At 34.8% G+C, this 21,410-nt stretch overlaps 2 protein-coding genes and 1 non-coding gene across 5 annotated transcripts; all 3 read left to right on the forward strand.

The window, feature by feature from the left end:
- The first annotated feature begins 359 nt into the window (after positions 1–359).
- LOC109172016 lies at positions 360–21,285 on the forward strand. 3 transcript variants are annotated; one of them, XM_019321141.1, is made up of 3 exons: positions 360–373; positions 18,385–19,099; positions 19,773–21,285. In XM_019321141.1, exons 2-3 carry the CDS (start codon positions 18,398–18,400, stop codon positions 21,069–21,071), a joined length of 2,001 nt encoding a protein of 666 aa, XP_019176686.1. In that variant the 5' UTR covers positions 360–373; positions 18,385–18,397; the 3' UTR covers positions 21,072–21,285. The 3 variants fall into 3 exon arrangements, with proteins under 3 accessions (XP_019176686.1, XP_019176684.1, XP_019176685.1); XM_019321139.1 differs by lacking the exon at positions 360–373 and adding an exon at positions 17,539–17,882; XM_019321140.1 differs by lacking the exon at positions 360–373 and adding an exon at positions 17,587–17,882 and having other exon boundaries at positions 18,380–19,099.
- On the forward strand, positions 394–467 carry TRNAV-AAC. The gene has a single exon. It is a non-coding gene; the product is annotated as a tRNA-Val (tRNA).
- LOC109172021 (glyceraldehyde-3-phosphate dehydrogenase, cytosolic-like) lies at positions 9,604–12,467 on the forward strand. The gene is made up of 11 exons (XM_019321151.1): positions 9,604–9,738; positions 9,848–9,948; positions 10,033–10,148; positions 10,231–10,330; positions 10,828–10,974; positions 11,059–11,119; positions 11,205–11,302; positions 11,383–11,525; positions 11,792–11,875; positions 11,991–12,080; positions 12,175–12,467. Exons 1-11 carry the CDS (start codon positions 9,711–9,713, stop codon positions 12,218–12,220), a joined length of 1,014 nt encoding a protein of 337 aa, XP_019176696.1. The 5' UTR covers positions 9,604–9,710; the 3' UTR covers positions 12,221–12,467.
- Positions 21,286–21,410: the final 125 nt, after the last annotated feature.

Raw genomic sequence — 21,410 nt, forward strand, 5'->3', positions numbered from 1 at the left:
AATATTAATATATATTATAAATTGATTCTATAAATATTTTTCGACATTGTAAATACTCTTATATATTTTTTTGTGATGGTTTAATTCTTACCAACATTCTTATAATCGAACCCGTTGCATGTGGTCTTTCTAGTGTGGTTTAGATCTTCTATGTAATTTGCATGCTTTTACACATAAGCAATATTTATTTTGTATACACGATAGTGGTTATGGAATCCATGTTCACCTAAAAATAAATAATTGTAAATCTCTTTATAAGTCCTCTAGAAGGGTATAACAAAGACAAAAACAAAAACTGTTCTGAAATTGATATTTAGGGCTGCTGGATAATTACGCAACCTGTATCAAAAGTTTATATTAATTGATTGTTTTTGTAAAGATCCTGGCCGAACTGGTGTCGTGGTGTAGTTGGTTATCACGTCAGTCTAACACACTGAAGGTCTCCGGTTCAAGTCCGGGCGATGCCAATAGAAGGTTCTCTGTTTTGACTTTAATTCTTTTATTTTATAATTATGTATTTATTCTTTATTGATTATTTGCGTGATTGAGGCGTGGAATGTGACGTTTACATTGAAAATATAAATCACTCCCCATATGGCATACTATTCTCCTATTAAATTAATACTCTCGTTTTTTTGTTTTGTTTGTTTATTTGTTTGTTTGTTTGTATTTTTTATTTATTTTTTTTTTGTTTAAAAAACAAATACAAATTTCTTAAGTTTTTTTTTTAACATTTCAACATAATAATAACAAAAGTTATACTCTATATATAATAGAGGTTTAGCATAATTGAGCCAAAATATTTAAGCAGAATGTTTGACTTCTTTTTCCTATTTGTTTGTTTGTTTTTTTTTTTTAATTTGCTCATAATTCTAATGTATCAAACAATATTAACGTTTTTTTTTTTTTTTTTTTGGCTACTTGATGCAACCATACATAATATGTTTTTTTTTTTAAATAAAATTTTGTAGCGAGGATTTATAGTACTCAATATATTTCAATATATATATATGATTGTATTCATGAAGGTGCGAACAAAATTGCGTGAGTCTTTTCTAGTTTACTCATAAATTTTGAGTTCAAACTTTATGAGTGTAACTATCTTAAAACTCATAAATGAGTGCTTTATCACTCATCAATATCATATTAACTCAATTAATCTCAGTGTGTGAAGTCTTAGTGTATCATCTTTGACTTAAAAAAAATGGTGCCTTTATATATGTGTGATTTTCTTTTCCCAAGAAGTTGAATCCCCAACACGGACCCGACAAAATATTTGGCAAGATGTAAATCACGGTGACTCAATAGCTCAGGACATGGCCAAATGTTGATGCGCACGGGCAAATGCCTATGCACACAAGGGATATGTCCACTTTGAACATAATTCCCACAATGCCGTTGACAATGTTCGAATCTTAGTATTTTATCAAAAATATCGCATACTAAATCAGTGAGCTAATGCCGATGCGTACAAGTGATCCTATATGTGTAATTTTATTTGGTAGAGAATGTACTAATGCCAATTAGTATAGTAAAAATTTTCATATTTATTACAATACTAGTCTTTTATATGCGCGATGTGCAAAAACATATATCCAACATTTATATTTTTTAAAATAACTAACAAATCATTACTAATTAAAATCTATATAAAATCAAATTTATTTATTATATTAATTCAATATATAATGTCTACGAATATTATTATCATCAAAGAATATAAAAAAATATATGATAGATGAATGTGCATGATAATGGTAATGAAAAAGATAATGAAAGTTATAACGGTAAGAGTATTTTTGTTCAAAAAGATAATTCTAAAAGCATAATGTACAAAATTATTAACACTAAGAGATATAATTTTAATTGAGACTTATTATGTTTTTAGATTGGTATATATTAATTGTTGTGACTTGTGAGAACAAAAATGGATGAGAGTACAATTATTCTTGCATTTAGTCATAAACCAAGCCTTAGCGTTGATATGACGTATTTGAAGTTGATTTCATACCAAAATGAGCATGGAGCATTCAAGAATCGAGGTTGACTGACTTTTCCAGTTACCCGAATTCAATTTTTGTACCACAAACAGACAAACTCATGTCTGCCATACAACCGGCTGGCCTTTGGTTTTGTCAAAGGCTCAAAGCCCACGGGCAGCGCGCAGCTGCCGGTTTTCCTCCCGTTACTTTTTGTTTTTTTCTCTTTTTTTTTTTTTTTCCAGAATATTCCGCGGTATATGATTTCTTCTTTCCCAAACAATCATCATTTCAATTTTTGCAAACCCAACCCCACCACTATGTATCAATTTAGATTTCAATTGGGTGTTGCTATTTGCACCCCTTTTACTAAAATGGAGTATAAAGTACATTGAAAATCTAAAAAGGTGAAAAATTATAATAAATACATAGGTGGTGCAAATAGCTTAATGAGTGGTCAAAATGCTATTTGCACCTCCTTATTCAAACCACATTTATTAGATTTAAATAATAATTAATTAATTCAAAATTTAATTCATTAAAAAAAAAAAAAACCAAAACCTCTCCAGTCACCTTCTCCGGTGAGAAGGCAGTTGCCTTCTCACCGGAGAAGGTGACGCTAAGTTTTTTTTTTTAATTTTTTTTATTTTTTTATTTTATTAATAATTTAATTATAAAAAAAATATAAAATAAATATTAGTCTTTTGACCACATTAAATAATGTGGTGTAAATAGCATTTTGTAGTTAGCACCACTTATAAAGTAGTTTGACCTATTATGTAGGTGGTGCAAATAATAAAAATGAGGGTGTGAATAGAATTTCCTTTCAATTATCATTTTTATCAAATTAAATTTTTGATTTTAAAATTTTTACTTAATTTCGTCATTCTGTCAATTTGAACATAGAATGACAGCAGTTGAGGAAATTTAATATAATAAAAATTAAATTAAAATTGTTGTGGGAGATTATGCCCGTTGGCCATTTAGCTCCTAACCGGTGAATACAGTTGCAAGTGACACAAAATAAGAAAAGTAGAAGAAAAGTAGAGACAAGATAAGAGACAAGGAAGTTTTATTAATCTTGCATCCAAAACTCTATCTATACAAGAAGGTATTAGCACATATATATAATGTACAATTGTAACGGAAACCATAAGTGTGGTCATAATCCTCCGACCGTTACAAGTGTTATAAACACTATAATAATGTCCACTTAATATTATTTACAACACTCCCCCTTGGACATTATTTGGCCACGACCTTGCCTCGTTAAAACCTTGCTAGAAAAACCCGGTGGGAAAAATCTAGACAAGAAAAGAGTACAATAAAAAAAATATATATTCATGCCTCATTAAAAACTTCACTAGGAAAACCACATGGGAAAAACCTAGTTGAAGAAAAGAGTACATGATATATGTAAAAACATATATTGTATTTGGTCGCCTCATTAAAAACCTTAACTTAAGAAAACCATGTGGGAAAAACTTAGTTAAGGGAAAAAGAGTACAACCATAAGCCTTTAGGGCGCAAACCGCATAATCTTCAGGATTTTAGGGTTTGTCCATTTAACCAATTATTTTGCAACTTTTCCTCATTGTCATTACTATATCATACTCATGCCTCGTTAAAAACCACACTAGAAAACCCAATGGGAGAAAACTAGTGAGGAAAAGAGTACATGATATTCATGTATTTATACGTTGCAAATAGTGCGCAACTGTTAGTCTTTTATGACTTAATCTTCAGGATTTTACGTTCAATGTTCAATCTTCCGGATTGATTCGAGTAAATGTACTTCCAGTCTCCCCCTGAAGATAACAATCTTCAAGTTCTACATATATTTCAAATTTTGAAGAGATGGATTGGACAAATCTTCTGGATTGTCACTTAGAGTAGTGTACAATAATCTTATGGCTCTTCTAGAGCTAATATAACATTTGTGCAACACAAGTGTTATTGTCCTCATTTTGAACATTTAGGGAAATTCATTATATAACCAGTTTGGACTTGGCATTGCGGGGATCAAACAAAACAGCCAGTACCCAAGTAGCCTATTAAAACCGTATCAGGGTTTCTTACATAAATGTCATGTCTTTGTATCTCGAAGATACCGGAGGATATGTTAATCATTATTCAAGTACTTCATTTGTAGGGGGAGCACTAGATTTTGCTAGTAATTTCATCGCAAATATGTTGCGATTATGGAACTTCTGGTTCTATAATGGTGCTCCAACGATAATGAAGTAAGGGACTTCGAGTCCAACAAGGTTCCTTATCTGCTTCAGGAGATTATTAGGCAACCTTTAGTTTGATAAAACATGACACTTATATGCATATAGACATGTGAAAAAGCATTTTTAGATGTAGGCTGACTGGTGTATATATAAAAAAAACTTCAAAGAAAAACTCGATCTTCAAGTCGAGATAATACTTATATCTTTCACAAGCTTTTTATTTCAAAAGTCCCAGTCTTTAAACATGAACTGACACTATCAAGCTCTTTATATATTTCATTGATGTTTACACCATCAATCTTGACTGAGATAATAAATAATAAATAAGTTCATTATCAACCCTTTATCGAGCACACAATGGTACATATTATTCCTTCAATGAGGATATTAACTCCATTCGCAACCCTTTAAAGAGTAGATAATGACACATAATAATACTTAAAAATGAGAATTATGAATCCATCAGGGATTTCTCAAGATAAATTTAACTGCATATCTAAATTTATTATTCTGCCAATTGTATTATGTAGCGGAACTTAATGCCATTTACCGTGGGAGAGTATATTTGATTAAAATCAATTAAGGGTCTCTGCGTGAACCCATAGGCTACAAACTCGCTGCATATCATATCACCTTGTTATTCTTACTTCTCTTTCATGCACATACCCATTTGTAACCTTCAGGGTTAACGCTTAATGGTGTATTGTTATAAAGAGAATTTATTCATATTAGCGAGTCGAGCTATGCCTTAATTGCTCCTTTATATATTAAATAGTCATGGCACTTCTGGTGCCTAACTCTGGATCCAGATTATCATATAACGAGCAATTTGTGATGGCAATTGTGTTGTCGACAACTATAACCTTTTTGTAAAACTCCCATATCTGTAAAAGTAATGGCAATTTCTAAAACAACCAGATTCTAAACATTTCCCAAAGATATTTTGATATGGTCGTTCCGCATCCCTAGTATTACGTTTGTTTGGTGCACCTATAAGTCTTACCAGGATTTTTCGTCATCTGGACGAACGTCTGCAGGACATAATTATTCAAACTATTTCAAGAGTGACAATATTTCTTTACTAGATCTAGTATTATGATCCATATCTCTTTCACCGATAGATCTCCTACACTTCTAGTGTCAAGGAGTATAGATAGATATGTTTGGTCCAAGGATATGGGACCTAGTCACTTCTTTTATGATCATTATGATCAATAGATGTATTTGGCAGATTATTTGCTAAAATCGCAAATAGATTATCTTTTGAACTTCCAGTTCAATCTAACTAGTACATAGATTTAAATAATGAAGATGTTTTTATTCTTATGAAATTTCTTGGCATTCCAAAAAGCTACGGAGTAGTATATTATCTCCCCCTAATGCCGAGAAACCATCTTCATTAGGAATGCAGTCAACGTACCCAATTATATGTATTGATCCTCTATCATGGGCTTTCGGTATTTAATCAATAGACGGAGGTTTCTTTGATAGCCCTTTTAGAGGTACGTTGTGGTGGTGATATAAAATAGACTGCGCAAATAAAATAACGCAGATAGGGAAATGTTACTTTTGAAACCACGTACTAGGTGAAAAAGGGGGTATAGCAATCCTTGAGGGATTGATTTGTGATCTGCAGTATGTTAGACTTAGTAAAAAAAACTTGACTCATAGTAACGTCAAGCAATCCTTCGGGGATTGATGGGATAGGTTGACCATTTTTGGTCAAGAATTCATTGTCACGATTCATCCTAAAAGGTTCATCCTAAAAGAATGGGGATGACTTAGAGAATTAAAATCCTTAATCTACCTTCTGGGCAAATAAATATACAAAATAATGAGGGCTATAAATTTAAATATCATATGCCCAAATCTCATGTCAAAGAGTTTCTATAGCAGAAACTAGCATTGTAAACAAGTCATAGCCTTTAACTATTATCACATGCAAGCTAAGGTTTAGCAATGATAGGTGCAACCTAACCATATTGAGAATTCATGATATTGCCTCACTTATAAGTTGTGTGATGAATTTCAATAGCTATGGCCTATAGCAAATCATAAATTGCCAACAAGATAAATAACAAAATCTCTTATGTGAACATAATCAAGAGATTATATGCTAAATGTTGTCAATTAAAGATAAGCACATGCAACATGTGATATAATTGTCCCTTATGTCTTGGACACCAAACTCTCAATTGAGTCATGCACATCCATTAAATAAAGAGTATTATGTTTGGTACACACAAGGCATGACATGACAAGAGATATTGTTTCTTAATTCATAAATTAGAAAAAAGAGAGAAGTACCGTTCGCCGAAGAATAATGAGCACATGTTCGCTGCCGGGCCCATTCATTCCTATTTCGGGGAGTCAAAAATAGAACTTTTCCAAGCAAGTTCTCATTTTATTTCATAGTTTCATATTAGCATGAAAACATCACAAAATAGCAAGATATACAAGCTGAAAACGGCAGAAAATTTTCAGAATTTTGACCTGGATTGCAGAATTTTCTTGGGGAAAACGGTAGCACATTTTGACACAAAATTTGGCAGATATGTAGTTCAGTAAGTCTAGAACGTACATAAAAATTTTCATGTCAATCCAAGGTGTGGAAGTATTTTTTCTGAAATTTTTTACAACATTGCTTCAGGCAGAAAAATAATTGGCAGCACACTGCCAAAACTTTACAATTTTTTCTGGAATAACCAAAGCATATTTTTAACAAAATATTTTCACAGACATCAAATATCACGAGTCTAGGTTCTCCAGAAAAAAATTTATGCCAAAAGGAGTTCAACAAGTATTTTTCACGAATTTAATTTTCAAACTGCGCCGGTCAGAATTTTTAGGCAGTGATTACTATGTTAAAAAAATCACAACTTGTTTGCTTCAGGCAAACCAACATGATGTGAGTCAATATTGACTTTTGGAGAGTAGCATAACATTAGAAATAGAAGTTGCAAACTTCATTCATGAGTCATTAGTCACCTTAAAGATCAATCCACATTCAGGGTCTTCCAGACCTTATTAAAAAAATAGCCCAATGACCAAACACTTAGCATAATTTTGTCATGTACTACTACTGGAGTACAATGTGACAATCATAACTGACGGGCAAGATAACGAGTGACAGATAAATTAGTGCTTTTGGTTTACCTTCTGGGCAAAACCATATTAAAAAAAATTAGGTATTATCATTTCGTTTAAATACTTAGATTTGAGATCTATTTCAATGCCAAAGACTCATGTGAAATAATTTGTATAACAAATTAGCACCATCAATTAACTTTTAAAACAATACAAAGCCAATTTTACATTGGGGAAACCGCACTAGTACTGTTATTTTTAATTTGTGCCATGACTTGTTGCCTTCTGGGCAATGCTATATTTAGAATTTTGGCTATAATCACTTGTTGATCAAAACAATCCTTCAGTGACAGTCATATAATAAGTGCTTCATTTCTAGGCAAAAATTACATTAAGATTTAAGAAAAATCTTATAAACATTAAGAGCATTAACACTAGGGCCAACACCTAGCAACACAACATGCCAACCACTAACAGGTTCATTGAAAGCACATGCACTGCCACGAATTGGAACATGGGGCTAGACCAAAGTATTTAAATTATTAAAGTATTAATTGTGACATAAGAGTCACGAGACGCTATGGCCGAACTGGCAGCTTGACGTGCACCATTATTAGTCACGCAAGTAGGTGTGACCCTAGTCCCCAATACCAACACTAAGTGATTCATTAGCAGTGGTATTCACATTAACCAGGAACAATAGCACTGTCACTAAACAAAGCAAGTACTGGCAGTGTGGTTTGATAAGTGTGGTTACATCATATGCTAGAAATAATCAAATTGGATAATTTAAATCAATAATACTATGCACTTAATTCGATTATATGCATAATAATAATCTTGAATTAAAAGTATGAATATGAGAATAAATCTAAATATTCATTCTCAACCAACATGGATATCAAAATCCAAGAATAATGATGATAAGGTTACGATACATGAAATTCTCAATTGAAAAAAAAATATTACTTAATAGTAATAATGTTATATAAACATTTTTTTGTGTATCGTAACTGAAAATCATAATATCATCATTATTACCACATAAAATTTGAATAAGCAATTTCAATAGGAATTCTAAAATATGATTCCCATATCATAATCAAGATTATTATGGCAAATCAAAACAAATGCAATATCTAATTGCCACAAAACAATGCCTTTTCCAAAACCATGATACAAAATCACATTTCTTAGCATTTAATTGAAGGTCAAATTTTTTTGTTTTCAATGTGAGAATAGTCATTGAAACAATTTGGTTGCACAAGGCACATCATTGCTAGCTATATGAACTCAATATTAAAGGTAATATAAGGAAGATCACTACAAGATGACAATCATCTTTAAAAACCATCTATGATAAGGAAGATCACTAGCAAATCCATTCTCATATTATGGATTTTGTTTGTACTCCAATCCAAGGTTTTCCCAAAAAAAATTTTTAATACGAAACATATACATATACGCAATATGTAAAAGAAATACCGAAAAAAAAATATTTTTGAGAAAATCGTAAAGCATATGAGATAATATAAATACCATTTTTTGTGGTATCTAGACAACTATGATTAATACGGGAAAGAAAAATGTATATCATGCATTCATACCATACGAATTGTCTAAAAAGCATATAATTCAAGAAATATATCCACTGATCATAAAAATGATAGTATATGCTTTAAACGAGTATAACGTGCATTAGAATAACATAAAATTACCGTTCACCAAGTTTGAGCGTGCTGATAACGTGTTGTGGGAGATTATGCCCGTTGGCCATTTAGCTCCTAACCGGTGAATACAGTTGCAAGTGACACAAAATAAGAAAAGTAGAAGAAAAGTAGAGACAAGATAAGAGACAAGGAAGTTTTATTAATCTTGCATCCAAAACTCTATCTATACAAGAAGGTATTATCACATATATATAATGTACAATTGTAACGGAAACCATAAGTGTGGTCATAATCCTCCGACCGTTACAAGTGTTATAAACACTATAATAATGTCCACTTAATATTATTTACAACAAAAATTAAAATATCATTAATTAAACCGATCATTTTTCTTATTTTAAAATAGAAAAGTCATATTATTTGTACGGCATTGTTCTTCTCGAATATCGACATTTCCAAGGTGGTATTTGTACAGTAGTGAACTAGTATTCTTCTTTCTTTTTCACCAAGACATCAAAATCAAAAATAAGAAAAAAGAAAAAGAAAAACAGAAAACAAAAGCACGGCACTAGTCACGTGTCCCTCACACCTAACCCTAACCCCCCGCAACCGCTCCTCTTTATATACACCGAATCCCTTTCTCCTCCTCTCCTGTCTCACTCTCTATTACAGTCTTCAACTCACTTTCTCCCTCTAAACTTTTCAAACTTTCATCTCTCTAAAAGCTTCAATCCTCCGCCATGGGGAAGATCAAGATCGGAATCAACGGTATAGATGGATTCTAGCTTGTTGTTCCAATTCATTTTATTTTATTTTTTGTTTGCAACGGAAAACGGGAAGAAATCTGTGTGCTTATTTGTTTGATGTTTTGTTTCAGGATTTGGAAGGATCGGACGATTGGTCGCTAGGGTTGCTCTGCACAGTGAGGATATCGAGCTCGTTGCAGTCAACGACCCGTTCATCAGTACTGAATACATGGTACTATAAGATTTAGAGCTTTTGAATCTGTGGGAGCTTAGATCTGTTCAGGAGTAATGGTTTTATGTGATTTTTTGTGTGTAGACATACATGTTCAAGTATGATACTGTACACGGACAATGGAAGCACCATGACGTGAAGGTCCACGATGAGAAGACCCTTCTGTTTGGCGAGAAGTCAGTTAAGGTCTTTGGATGCAGGTACGAGATTGTAGGATTGCGTTTTTAGATCTGTGATTTTGTTCAGTTTTTGAGCTGATGATTGTTCGGTATGGATTTCCAGGAACCCGGAAGAGATTCCATGGGGTGAAGCTGGTGCTGAGTTTGTTGTGGAGTCTACTGGAGTCTTCACTGACAAGGATAAGGCCGCCGCTCACTTGAAGGTATAATGCTCATCTGGTCTATTTTTAGGTTTATTTTTTTATATTATACTTCCTCCATCCAATTTGATGTGTTTGATTTTATTTTAATTCAATTTTCGTGATATTAGGTTTTGTATTAGTATATATAAAATTTACATTGAAAAAACGATTAGACTGGTAAATTTGCTAAATAAGACAGGTGACAGAGTAATATTTTTGTTTAATTAATCTAAATTTTAGGTTCATAAGTTCATTATGTTAGGTTACTACTTTATGTCCTTTTGATTCATTGTTTCATTTCTGTCTGTCTGCTATCCCACTGTACTATGATCCTATTTTAAACGCATATATTGTGATTCCAGTGATAGTTTTTGTATAAATCCCAAATTAGTAATGCTCTCTGAGCACTATAATTTAGTCCAATCCACATAACATATTCAGAACTTAATGATATGTGTACTTTTGTAGATAATGTTATTTGTGTGTAATTGGTTGATTGATTTTTGTGGTATGAACAGGCTGGTGCCAAGAAGGTTGTGATCTCTGCTCCTAGCAAAGATGCTCCCATGTTTGTTGTGGGAGTTAACGAGAAGGAATACAAGCCAGAGCTTAACATTGTCTCCAATGCAAGCTGCACTACCAACTGTCTTGCTCCTTTGGCTAAGGTAATAGCTGCTTCAGCCTCTTAATGTTTTTGCATTTTCTCGTTGGCTTTTGATTTACGGGTTGGTTGTTTTGTATTGCTGCAGGTCATCAATGATAGGTTTGGCATTGTGGAGGGTCTAATGACCACTGTCCACTCCATCACTGGTGAGCTAATGCTCTTTTGCTTACAGTAGTCATTTGCTTTGTTCTTTTGTTTCTTGCTAATTTGCTGGTATGTTTCATTGTTTAGCCACTCAGAAGACTGTTGATGGTCCATCCATGAAGGACTGGAGAGGCGGAAGAGCTGCTTCATTCAACATCATTCCTAGCAGCACTGGTGCAGCCAAGGTAACAAGTCTGATCATTTTGTTTGCGTTTTCAATACGTTTTGCATGTTTTACACCCTGATTGGATTTACGGTTATGTAGGCTGTTGGAAAAGTTCTCCCAGCTCTTAATGGGAAACTGACTGGAATGTCCTTCAGAGTTCCCACTGTGGATGTTTCAGTTGTTGACCTCACTGTCCGAACTGAGAAAAAGGCTACCTATGAGGATGTCAAGCAAGCCATCAAGTAAGTTCTATTAGAGTATTCTGGTCTAGTATGTCACTAGAATTATGAATTTTGTTATACCGGTTATTGATCATTACATTACTATACCATGGACTACACTTATACATTGGAAATATTGTATTCTGTATGCTCGTTATGATAATTAAGATCATGATACTGTGGACTGCACTTTCACATTGGAAATATTGTAAAGTATTGAATTTCAACATGCTGCCATGCTGGTACTGGACATTAGATCATGGATTTGTATTTTCCTTGTTTCTCAGGGAGGAGTCGGAGGGTAAACTCAAGGGCATCTTGGGTTACACCGAAGAAGACTTGGTATCATCAGACTTTGTTGGTGATTGCAGGTAAATATTGCTTTATGTCCTGTTTGTCCTCGTACCCATAGATCTTCGATGTCTTGATAGCTTAGACATCCTTATGGCCTGCATTTCACATTTGCAACTTGGTTTATTAATCCAGGTCAAGCATCTTCGATGCCAAGGCTGGAATCTCTTTGAACGAGAACTTCTTCAAGGTTGTTGCTTGGTATGATAACGAATGGGGTTACAGGTAATGCCGCTTTTCCTCCTTCGCTTAACTCCACCCGACCTGCATTCTTGTCATCTATCTTTGTTTGTTCTGATGAGCATTCTTGATTCTGCAGTTCCCGTGTGATTGATCTGATCCGCCATATGCATTCTGTTGCTTAAGGGCTTAATGCTTCCAACATGTAGGCAGCTTGTGGAGCACCCGAGGGGTTTTTTGAGTATTGATTCTGAGTCCTGCAATTCTGAAAAAAGTTTGTTTTTGTTTCTCTGATTTTGTTGTCAGTGAATAAACGAGAAGAGTCTTGTCTTGAACAGGTTTTTCCCCGGTTCTTTTGAGCTTGTATAATTTAACAACTTACCTTGGGTTGCTAAAAGAGTAATAGTCACTTTTGTTGAGTATATTCTGCCTTCTTATATGTGGATGGATCTTTTCTTTAAAACTTTATTTTTCTTTGGTATTTAAGCCAATCTAGTTAGAGTTTTGGTCGACTCTAATTGGGGTAGTAACTGATAAGAGTATAAACTCTTCACGGCTCTTAATAATTTATCTGAAAATATAAATATGCGCTCTTTCGCTAAGACCTTGTGGTTTAATGACATCCGAGTTGAACTCCCAGATGTGAGATAATGAGTTTGAGCCTCAGTGAAGACGTTGAGATAATGAGTTTGAGCCTCAGTGAAAACGTTATTGGCTCTTTGTGTTTAAGTAAGTTGAAAAAGCATGAATAAATATTACATTATAATAGAGTTTGCTCTTTCACATTGCCACTTTACGGAGTATTATAGAGAGAGAGAGTGACACATGGTGTTACATGTTTGATAAAAGTAACTATTTATGATTAATTGTTAATATTTTAAAAAATATACATATCCTATGTGTACATTTTATAATAAAAAATTAATTAATAATTTTTAATGATAAAATACTTAAATTTAATAAAAATAATTTAGATGTAGATATTTAAACAATTATTATATAAAAATAACTGTTAATTATAAAATTTAATAATTTATTATTAATATAATTATAGCAACCTCCGTTGGAATGCAATGGGGATGCAGCAGCCCATGTGAGGGGGCATCCCATGACAGCCCCAGCTGGACGCGCAAGATCCCATAAGATAGAGGATTATCCCTAGGTTACCCACCGAGAAGGTCCGCTCCCAGCTTCCCACACAAACTATGTTGAAGCAATAGGATTCAAATCTTGACTTTTCATAGAGTCAAACGCATAATTTATCAACTACTCTAACTCATATTCTATTTATATTTATCTATTTTCTTGTAATTATATTAAAACATGTACAATATATATATATATTTATATATATACAAAAGTTATATATGGGATAGGGAAATGATAGTTGCCCACTTGTCCCCAGTTTCACTGCCTCCATTATAAGTTTATAACTCTGCCCCTGCTTATAATTGCAACAGTGAGTAATTATGTCATGACTTATGTAGCAGTTAGTTTTTTTCTTTTCTTTACATGTATTTAAAGATTTTATTTTATTTTTATTTTTTTAAAAATTAAACTTGATCCATTCATATTGGCCATGCAAAAGTATGCTGGAAGCATACCTAGTAATTTACAAAGGACTAAGACAAATTCATTGTCATCATCCAGCGGTTGAAATTATGTCCCTATTCCTCCCAAAAGATTGAATCTCAAATTTCAAGGCTCTCCATATCTTAGTCCTTTAATCTTTTCTTTCAAATAATGTTTATTAAATTACTGAGCTAAACTCGTTCGGGCTATGTCCTCCACTTTTAATTATATACTTAGTTTTTTTTAGTATATATATTTGTTTTTATGTAGAATCCAAGTATATTAATTATTATTTTTTAAAATATTAATACACATTAATATTTTAATCCACATAGTATCTTATATTTACTATACCAATCACTTACTACGCTCGTAGAATTGACATATAATACAAAAAATTGATGTAAAATTATGTTTTTGTAGTAGTGTTTGTTAATATATTTTGCGTCAATCGATCAAAAAAAAATCACAATTTTATATTTAATAAGTCTAATATATGTATTGAAAGTAATACGATTTATAAGTACACTTGTCATTTTTTGTAAATTCGTGTATGATTACACATCATTTAATAGAAAAATATATAAAAGTTCATGACATCATTTATAATTTATATGGAGCATTAAATTAGACTTCCTTTTCAGGAAGATATGAGTTCGAAATTTAATGTCCCCAAACTTTTATAACATTAAATGTGCCTATATTAAATACTTTACTACATTTGACAATATTAGTCAATGATGATGTTAAAATTTAAATAGGATTTACGGGCGGCTAATAATACACATGACTAGTCTAAAACTAGCATAAAATAGAATAATAAATAAAATAGCATAAAGAGAATTAATATAAAACTAGGAAAACTTATATGACTAGTCTAATCAATAACCTACAATGAAAAACTTTTATTTATAGACTCTATATTTATAGACTTTATTATATTTTAATTTTTAAAGTATAATTACACTTTTAGTCCATAAGTTATAATGCAAATTTAGTCTTTAATTATTAGAAGTTGTAATTTTGGTCCTTAAATAGTTTATTTTCACTGTTAAAATTGTTTATATTATAGACCAAAATTGTAACTTTTACAAGTGACACCTACTTTTGTGACTAATTAAGAATTAAAATTGCAACTCATGATAATTAGTGACTAAATTATGATTTATAACTTAAGGACGAAAAGCTGATCTAAAAAAGCTATATTCAATAGCTTTTTGAATTTTAGCATTTTAGAGCAATAAGTTGTTATAAAAAACTGATTAATCAAACACTCATATTGTTTGTTTAACCATGTCAAACAGCTAATAGTGGTTAAACAAGTCAAAAGTCAATAAATTAATTATGTTACCAAACATGGCCTATATGTTTAATTTGGATGAAAATGGTTGGATTTCAATATAGATTTATTGTTGGTGATAGTGTAAATTAGATCATGGTAGAGATCTAGAGTTAGTGAGTTACATTACGACAATCAAGATTAGGATATGAGAATGTATTACTAAGAATATTACAAGTCGGTTAGTTGGACTGTCTCTCATTGGTTAGAGTAGTTGTTTAATTTGAGTGACTATTACAATGATATATATATATATATATATATATATATATATATATATATACACAAGTGAATGTATATACACACAAGTGAATGTGTGTAAAATATGATCAATCAAACGGGCATATGAGATCTATTTGCTGGCCAACGACATGATAACTAGTGGCAAGTAAGATTGATACGACGCACCCCCCTTAGAAGAGGAAAGTAGTTGGTCAACCGACTTGATAGTCACACTAGTCAACACGTCTATCAAGTATTAACCTATAGCGTACAACTACTTTGAGAACCTATGAGTTTAGACTCTCATGATCAGTCAGAGCGTGTATAGTCAGTTGAGCAACTCTCTCTTGGGCTGACTCTTTGGGCTTGTGTTACTGGACTTTACTGCTCAGATTATTGGACTAATTGAATTGTCCTATAACCCCATCAATTAAAAAGAAATAATGTATCATTAATTTATACTCTAAACCTTGTATTCGTATATTTGTATTTTTAGAATACGATCATTTGTGGATTAAGAAAATACTATGATTAGTGGTCGGACTTGACGATTACTACTATGTTTAATGATTAATGAAATGCTAACTTTTAGTAAACAAATTGAGCTAAAACAGTATATAAAAACACAGGGCATTTCGCACGCCATAACGTTGATTAGGTCATTTCGCACGCCCAAATCGTTGATGATGATGATGTTGAATGAAGCTTGATGGAATAACGGATCCGGAACCGTTCAAATAAATTATCGCCATTTGATATTGTCCCTTTACTCCGATTAAAAAACATCATAATTTAATTTCAAACATAATTGAACCGTCTTTAATTTTTTTTTTTTTTTTTTTTTTTTTTTGTGAAAGTTACTGGCTCTATTACATTGTAGTATGAACCGTCTTTAATTATTTAGTCTACATATAACAATTTACAAGTATCTTTCAAAGAGGTGAATCAGGTGATCTTATCTAACTTTATCGACCCTATTCGATCCATGGTAAATAACATATTTCTTCGAGAGTAGTCTAAACGTCAATGACAAACTATAAATAAACTAGTAGCATTAAAAGAAATAAAATTCTTGACTTGCTCATTATAATAATTCTATTATAACAAAATTCGTGAGGAAATAAAATTATTTTTCATACGAATTAATTACACATCATCAAAGTTAATCATTATGTTTGCAAATCTACTGATATTTGATTTATGAAAAAAATTCAGAACAGCTACTCAAAATGTACCCTGACACAATTTTATTTTATTATACCGTCACATTTTCGAGAGGCATGATTTTGGTCTTAGGCCTCCGTCTAAAAATTTTTGGGCTCAAACTCGTGACCTTGTTCTAATACCACTTGTTAGGATCAAGTATTTACCATTTTGCAAAAGCTATAGCTCGTAGCGAAGACACATTTTGTTTTCCTTATACTGTCACATCTTTTAGAGGTATTGGTAGGGAATATCCCGACCGACATGCCTCCATGTTTTATTCATATTTGTACAGGTTACAGGTCGGACTTTCTTAGAAGAATCCGGTCGGTTCCCGACCGGGTATCACCCGACCGACGTCTTCGATTCTCGATCGACAGCCCTTAGGCGAGAGAGCCGAGAAGAGACACGTGGCAGCATTACTCGCTGACAGGCAGGGCCCCCGGGAGGAAGACACGTGTTGCTACGTGGGTGACATGCCGGACGGCCGGACTTGTGTCTTCGGCCCAGCGTCTATAAATACCCGCGGCTGCAACAGTGTGAGGGACTTTTGGACGATCGATAGGCTATTGTCAGAGCATCCTGACCATAGCCAGTCGGCCCTCGGAATAGTCAGTGTAGATTGTATTTAGGTCATTCACCCCGATCAATAAAAGATTTACTTGCTTTGATTGGACTTGTGTTATTTATTTACCGTTTACGTGGGAATTAACACTATCAGGTATAGTGCTGAACTTGACCATTCGGGTCTTGCCCAACAATCCGCTAACTATTGGTGTTGGACTGGACCCTTCATCGACCTCCACTCAACAAAAATAAACAGCCAAAATTACCCACATACCATAACTAATCTACTCAAATAAAAAAGGTCAATAGACAACTTTCATAAAGAGATACACCGAGTCGACCCCGGTTAAAGAGCAAAGTGTTGGTCAAATTGATTTTTTCATATGAGAAAGAATTCAAACTTTCGATCTCAAGAGGTAAGAGCACAAGGTCAGTGACGGCTCACATTAACCAAGCTGGTTATTATCAAATCAATTTGATTGTGGCCACTGATCCTACCACCAGAAACATATTCATTATATCAGTTATAAAAAAAACATTGATGTATCACAGTATCAGTACTACGATAGTGCGAGTGTGCACTCACGCAAATGCCAATACTTGTAATTAGGCTCAGAGATTAACAGAAAGACGGCTCTGGAAATAGCGGACACAGTTTTTGCGTGTCCCTGGTGAGGTGGTGTGGTGGGCAATCACGGGAAAAGAATCTTGAAACTTCCGAAGCCTGTATTTTGCATTGTAGCCACTTGCCGTATCTGTTAATGTGTACCAGATAAACATAATCAATATTCTCATTATACAAACGTGTGGCCTCTTTCCTTTTGTTGTTATCTGCTAAAAAACTAAGCAGAGCATAGATTAAAGGATCTGGGCATCTCCCCCTTTTCCCTCACTTTCTCAACCCCCTCCCCCCCCTCTTCTGCTCTGCAGCTTTCTTGAACCTGGTAATTTCTTGATCCCTATGCTCCTACCTTTCTGTGCATCTTACTATTATTATATACTTTTCAGTTTTCATCTGTTTCTAGCTTTTATTTTTGGGAATTCAAGAACCAATTCAGTCTTTTTGGGTCTTCTCAATGTGCCTTTAAAGTGGGTTTTGCTGAATTCCTAGCTGAAGTTATGGTTTTGAGGATGTAAAGGTGTAATTTTGCTTTGTTCATACTGCTTCAGTTACCATTTTCTTGCTGGGATTTGTGTTGGGGTTTGGGGTTATGTGTGTTTTTGGTGTTGCTAAATTTGCAGAAATTAAGGGTCTTTGTTGTGTATGTAATTGTACATGTACATGGTTCTAGTAACCTTGGATGTTTTATTATCTATCACCATCAGAATTAATAAAAGAGCAGTTTTCCCGTGGATTTAGGCACATTGCTGAACCACGTAAATATGGTATTCTTTACTTTCTGTCATTATTATTGATTCTTGTTCTTGTTGATCTGAACGGTTTAGATTGGTTGTTTGAATGCCTCCATCATACTTTCCTCTGAGGTGGGAGAGCACGGGGGACCAATGGTGGTTTGCGTCTCCCATAGATTGGGCTGCTGCCAATGGGCATTATGATCTGGTGAGGGAGCTTCTGCACCTTGACACCAATTTGATCATAAAACTCACATCTCTGAGGCGAATTCGCCGTCTAGAGACAGTTTGGGACGATGAAGAACAGTTCGATGATGTTGCCAAGTGCCGGTGTGGAGTGGCCAGAAAGCTCCTTCTCGAATGTGAAACCAAGGAGGGTCAGAACTCTCTGATCAGAGCTGGCTATGGTGGCTGGCTTCTTTACACGGCTGCCTCAGCCGGGGACATGGAATTCGTTAAGGAATTGCTGGAGAGGGACCCGCTTTTGGTGTTCGGGGAAGGGGAGTTCGGGGTCACCGATATACTCTATGCCGCGGCTAGGAGTAGGAGCTCCGAAGTCTTCAGGCTGCTCCTCGACTCTGCAGTCTCGCTGAAGCAGCTCGGGAACAGTGGAGAAGAATCAGAAGAGGATGTTTTTCCTTCGAGTTTCAAGGCGGAAATGACGAGTAGGGCTGTCCATGCCGCGGCTAGAGGAGGGAACGTGGAGATCTTGATGGAACTTCTTGGGAATTGCTTGGACGCTTTGATGTTTCGAGATGGTTTGGGATCTACTCTCTTGCATTCTGCTGCAGGCCGAGGGCAGGTCGAGGTTAGTTATGTTGAGCATATAACCATTAATGTGCAATCCAATTATCAGCTTAGGCTTTTAGTTGAGATGGAGCACATGCAATTAGTTAGACAATCACATTGAACCACATTTTAGTACCTTAAACCCCAATGTTTTTTCATATGTTACTTACAATATTACTCGTAGTTACTTATGCTATTATCTACCAACTTTTTGTACCAAAAAGCAAAAGAAATATATTGCTAGCTGTTCATGTTTAGCTTTTTAAGACTGATGAATTTTTTAACCATAAAGGTACGATCTTTTTCAAGATGGTAATCTATATGTCCCATTCAATTAACACCTTTCTGTCTTATATATGCAATGATCTGGACTGCATATACGGTGGAGATTTAATTATAATTTATAAGTAAATGTAAGATTTGTTGACCTGATTTAGATATAAGTAAATGTAAGATTTGTCTAGCATCGATTTCTAAATGTTTCTGCATATGCTGAATAGTTTTCGTGTAACAATAGGACTAGATTGGTTGACGGGATTTGAACGAAATTAGTTTTGTGTGTTTCTTGAGATTAAAAAGGATGTTTTTGTTTGTACCATGATTTGTTGCTATAGCGATCTAACGAAAGAACCAAAGATGACTAGATGTTGTTCTAATGCTTTCGATATTTCTCTTCTGCAATTATTGCTCAGGTGATTAAGAGTTTACTAGCACGCTATGATGGCATTATCGATTCGAGAGATAACCAAGGAAACACCACGTTGCATGTGGCTGCTTACCGGGGTTACTTACACGTTATGAAAGTTCTCGTATCTGCATCTCCTTCGTCTACCTTGTTGACAAACAACTACGGGGACACGTTTCTCCATATGGCTGTGGCGGGGTTCAGGACCCCGAGTTTTCACAGATTGGACCGACAGATAGAGCTGATGAAGCAGTTGGTGCGGGGGAAAATTGTGTGTATAGAGGACGTCGTTAATCTGAGGAACCATGACGGTAAAACTGCTCTTCACATGGCGGTTACCGAGAACATTCGGACTGATTTGGTGGAGCTGTTGATGACTGCATTTTCGATCGATTTAAATGTTCGTGATGCTGATGGGAACACCCCGTTGGACCTCCTCAAGCAGGGCCCAGGATGTGCTTCCTCCGAGATATTGATTAAGCGGCTCATCTCGGCTGGTGGAATTTCTAATTGTTGTGATCATAAGAGGAGAGGTGTTCTGGCTTCACATCTGAGAATTCGGGGCATTGCAGGCAGTCCCGGGACTTCTTTTAGGATCCCGGATGGAGAGATATTCTTGTATACTGGCCTCGAGAAAGGATACGAGGCAAGCACGGGGTATGCTTCCTGCTCGGGCGAAATAAGCCCGTGCCATTCTGCAGATGGCTCGAACTTGTCACAGAAAAAGAAAGCGGTTTCGGGAAACAGCGCTGCCAGACGCCTAAAGTTTCTTCTGCAGTGGCCGAAGAAAAAAGACTCGACCGTTGACACCAACTCCGTTGAATCTCTCGCGCCGTACTCTTCAAGCTCGGGGGAGAAGCCGGTCCCGCTGCGACACAAATTCTCGAGAGGTTCCTCTCTCCCAAACAGCAAAAGAGTTCTCTCGGTCTGCCAGAGCCTCCCGAGCCCATCCACCAAGAAGAAGTTCGCTGCCGGGCTAAGACAAGGCGTCATTCAAATAACGCCACAATCATCTCTAGGATCACCCCCGACTGCCCCGAGCTCTTTCTCGGGATCACCGTGGGCATCTCCAAACTCCGCCGTTCAAGACAAGAGCTCCAACCTCGCAAATGCCAGCAGCACAGGCGCCTCGAGCTCCAGCGATTTGCGGGGCAAACAGAAGTCGAGACTCGGGCAGAAACGTGACTCGTTCAACATGAAGGTGATGAACCAGTTCTTCTGCTTCGGTACTGAAGGCCTCGCGGTGGATAACCCGGTGAGATTCAAACCGCAAGATCAGTGCTACAAACATGCAGTTGCAACATGAGTTTATCAAGAGCATTTGACTTACTACACACTGCTGCAATGAAATCAAATGTATATATAACTAGTTGTTTTCTATGTTGTCTTTTCACCTTAACTGTAATAAAAAGCTGTACTTGGAGCTTGCAGTTTTTGGACATGTTTTTGAACTATTGGTTAAATTCAAATGTTAGTAACTGGGAAACCCATTGAATTTCATATAATTTGATTTGCTGAAAGTTTAGGCTTGAGGACTGCAATGGTGACAAGAGGAAGAAAATAAGGGAAATTATACATTTCATCCCTCGGTTTAGTTCATCATTGTCAATTTTAAGAAATTTTGTCTTTATTAGCTAAGGCCACA

Source organism: Ipomoea nil, unplaced genomic scaffold, assembly GCF_001879475.1.
Source record: "Ipomoea nil cultivar Tokyo-kokei standard unplaced genomic scaffold, Asagao_1.1 scaffold0382, whole genome shotgun sequence".
Taxonomy (NCBI): Eukaryota; Viridiplantae; Streptophyta; class Magnoliopsida; order Solanales; family Convolvulaceae; genus Ipomoea; species Ipomoea nil.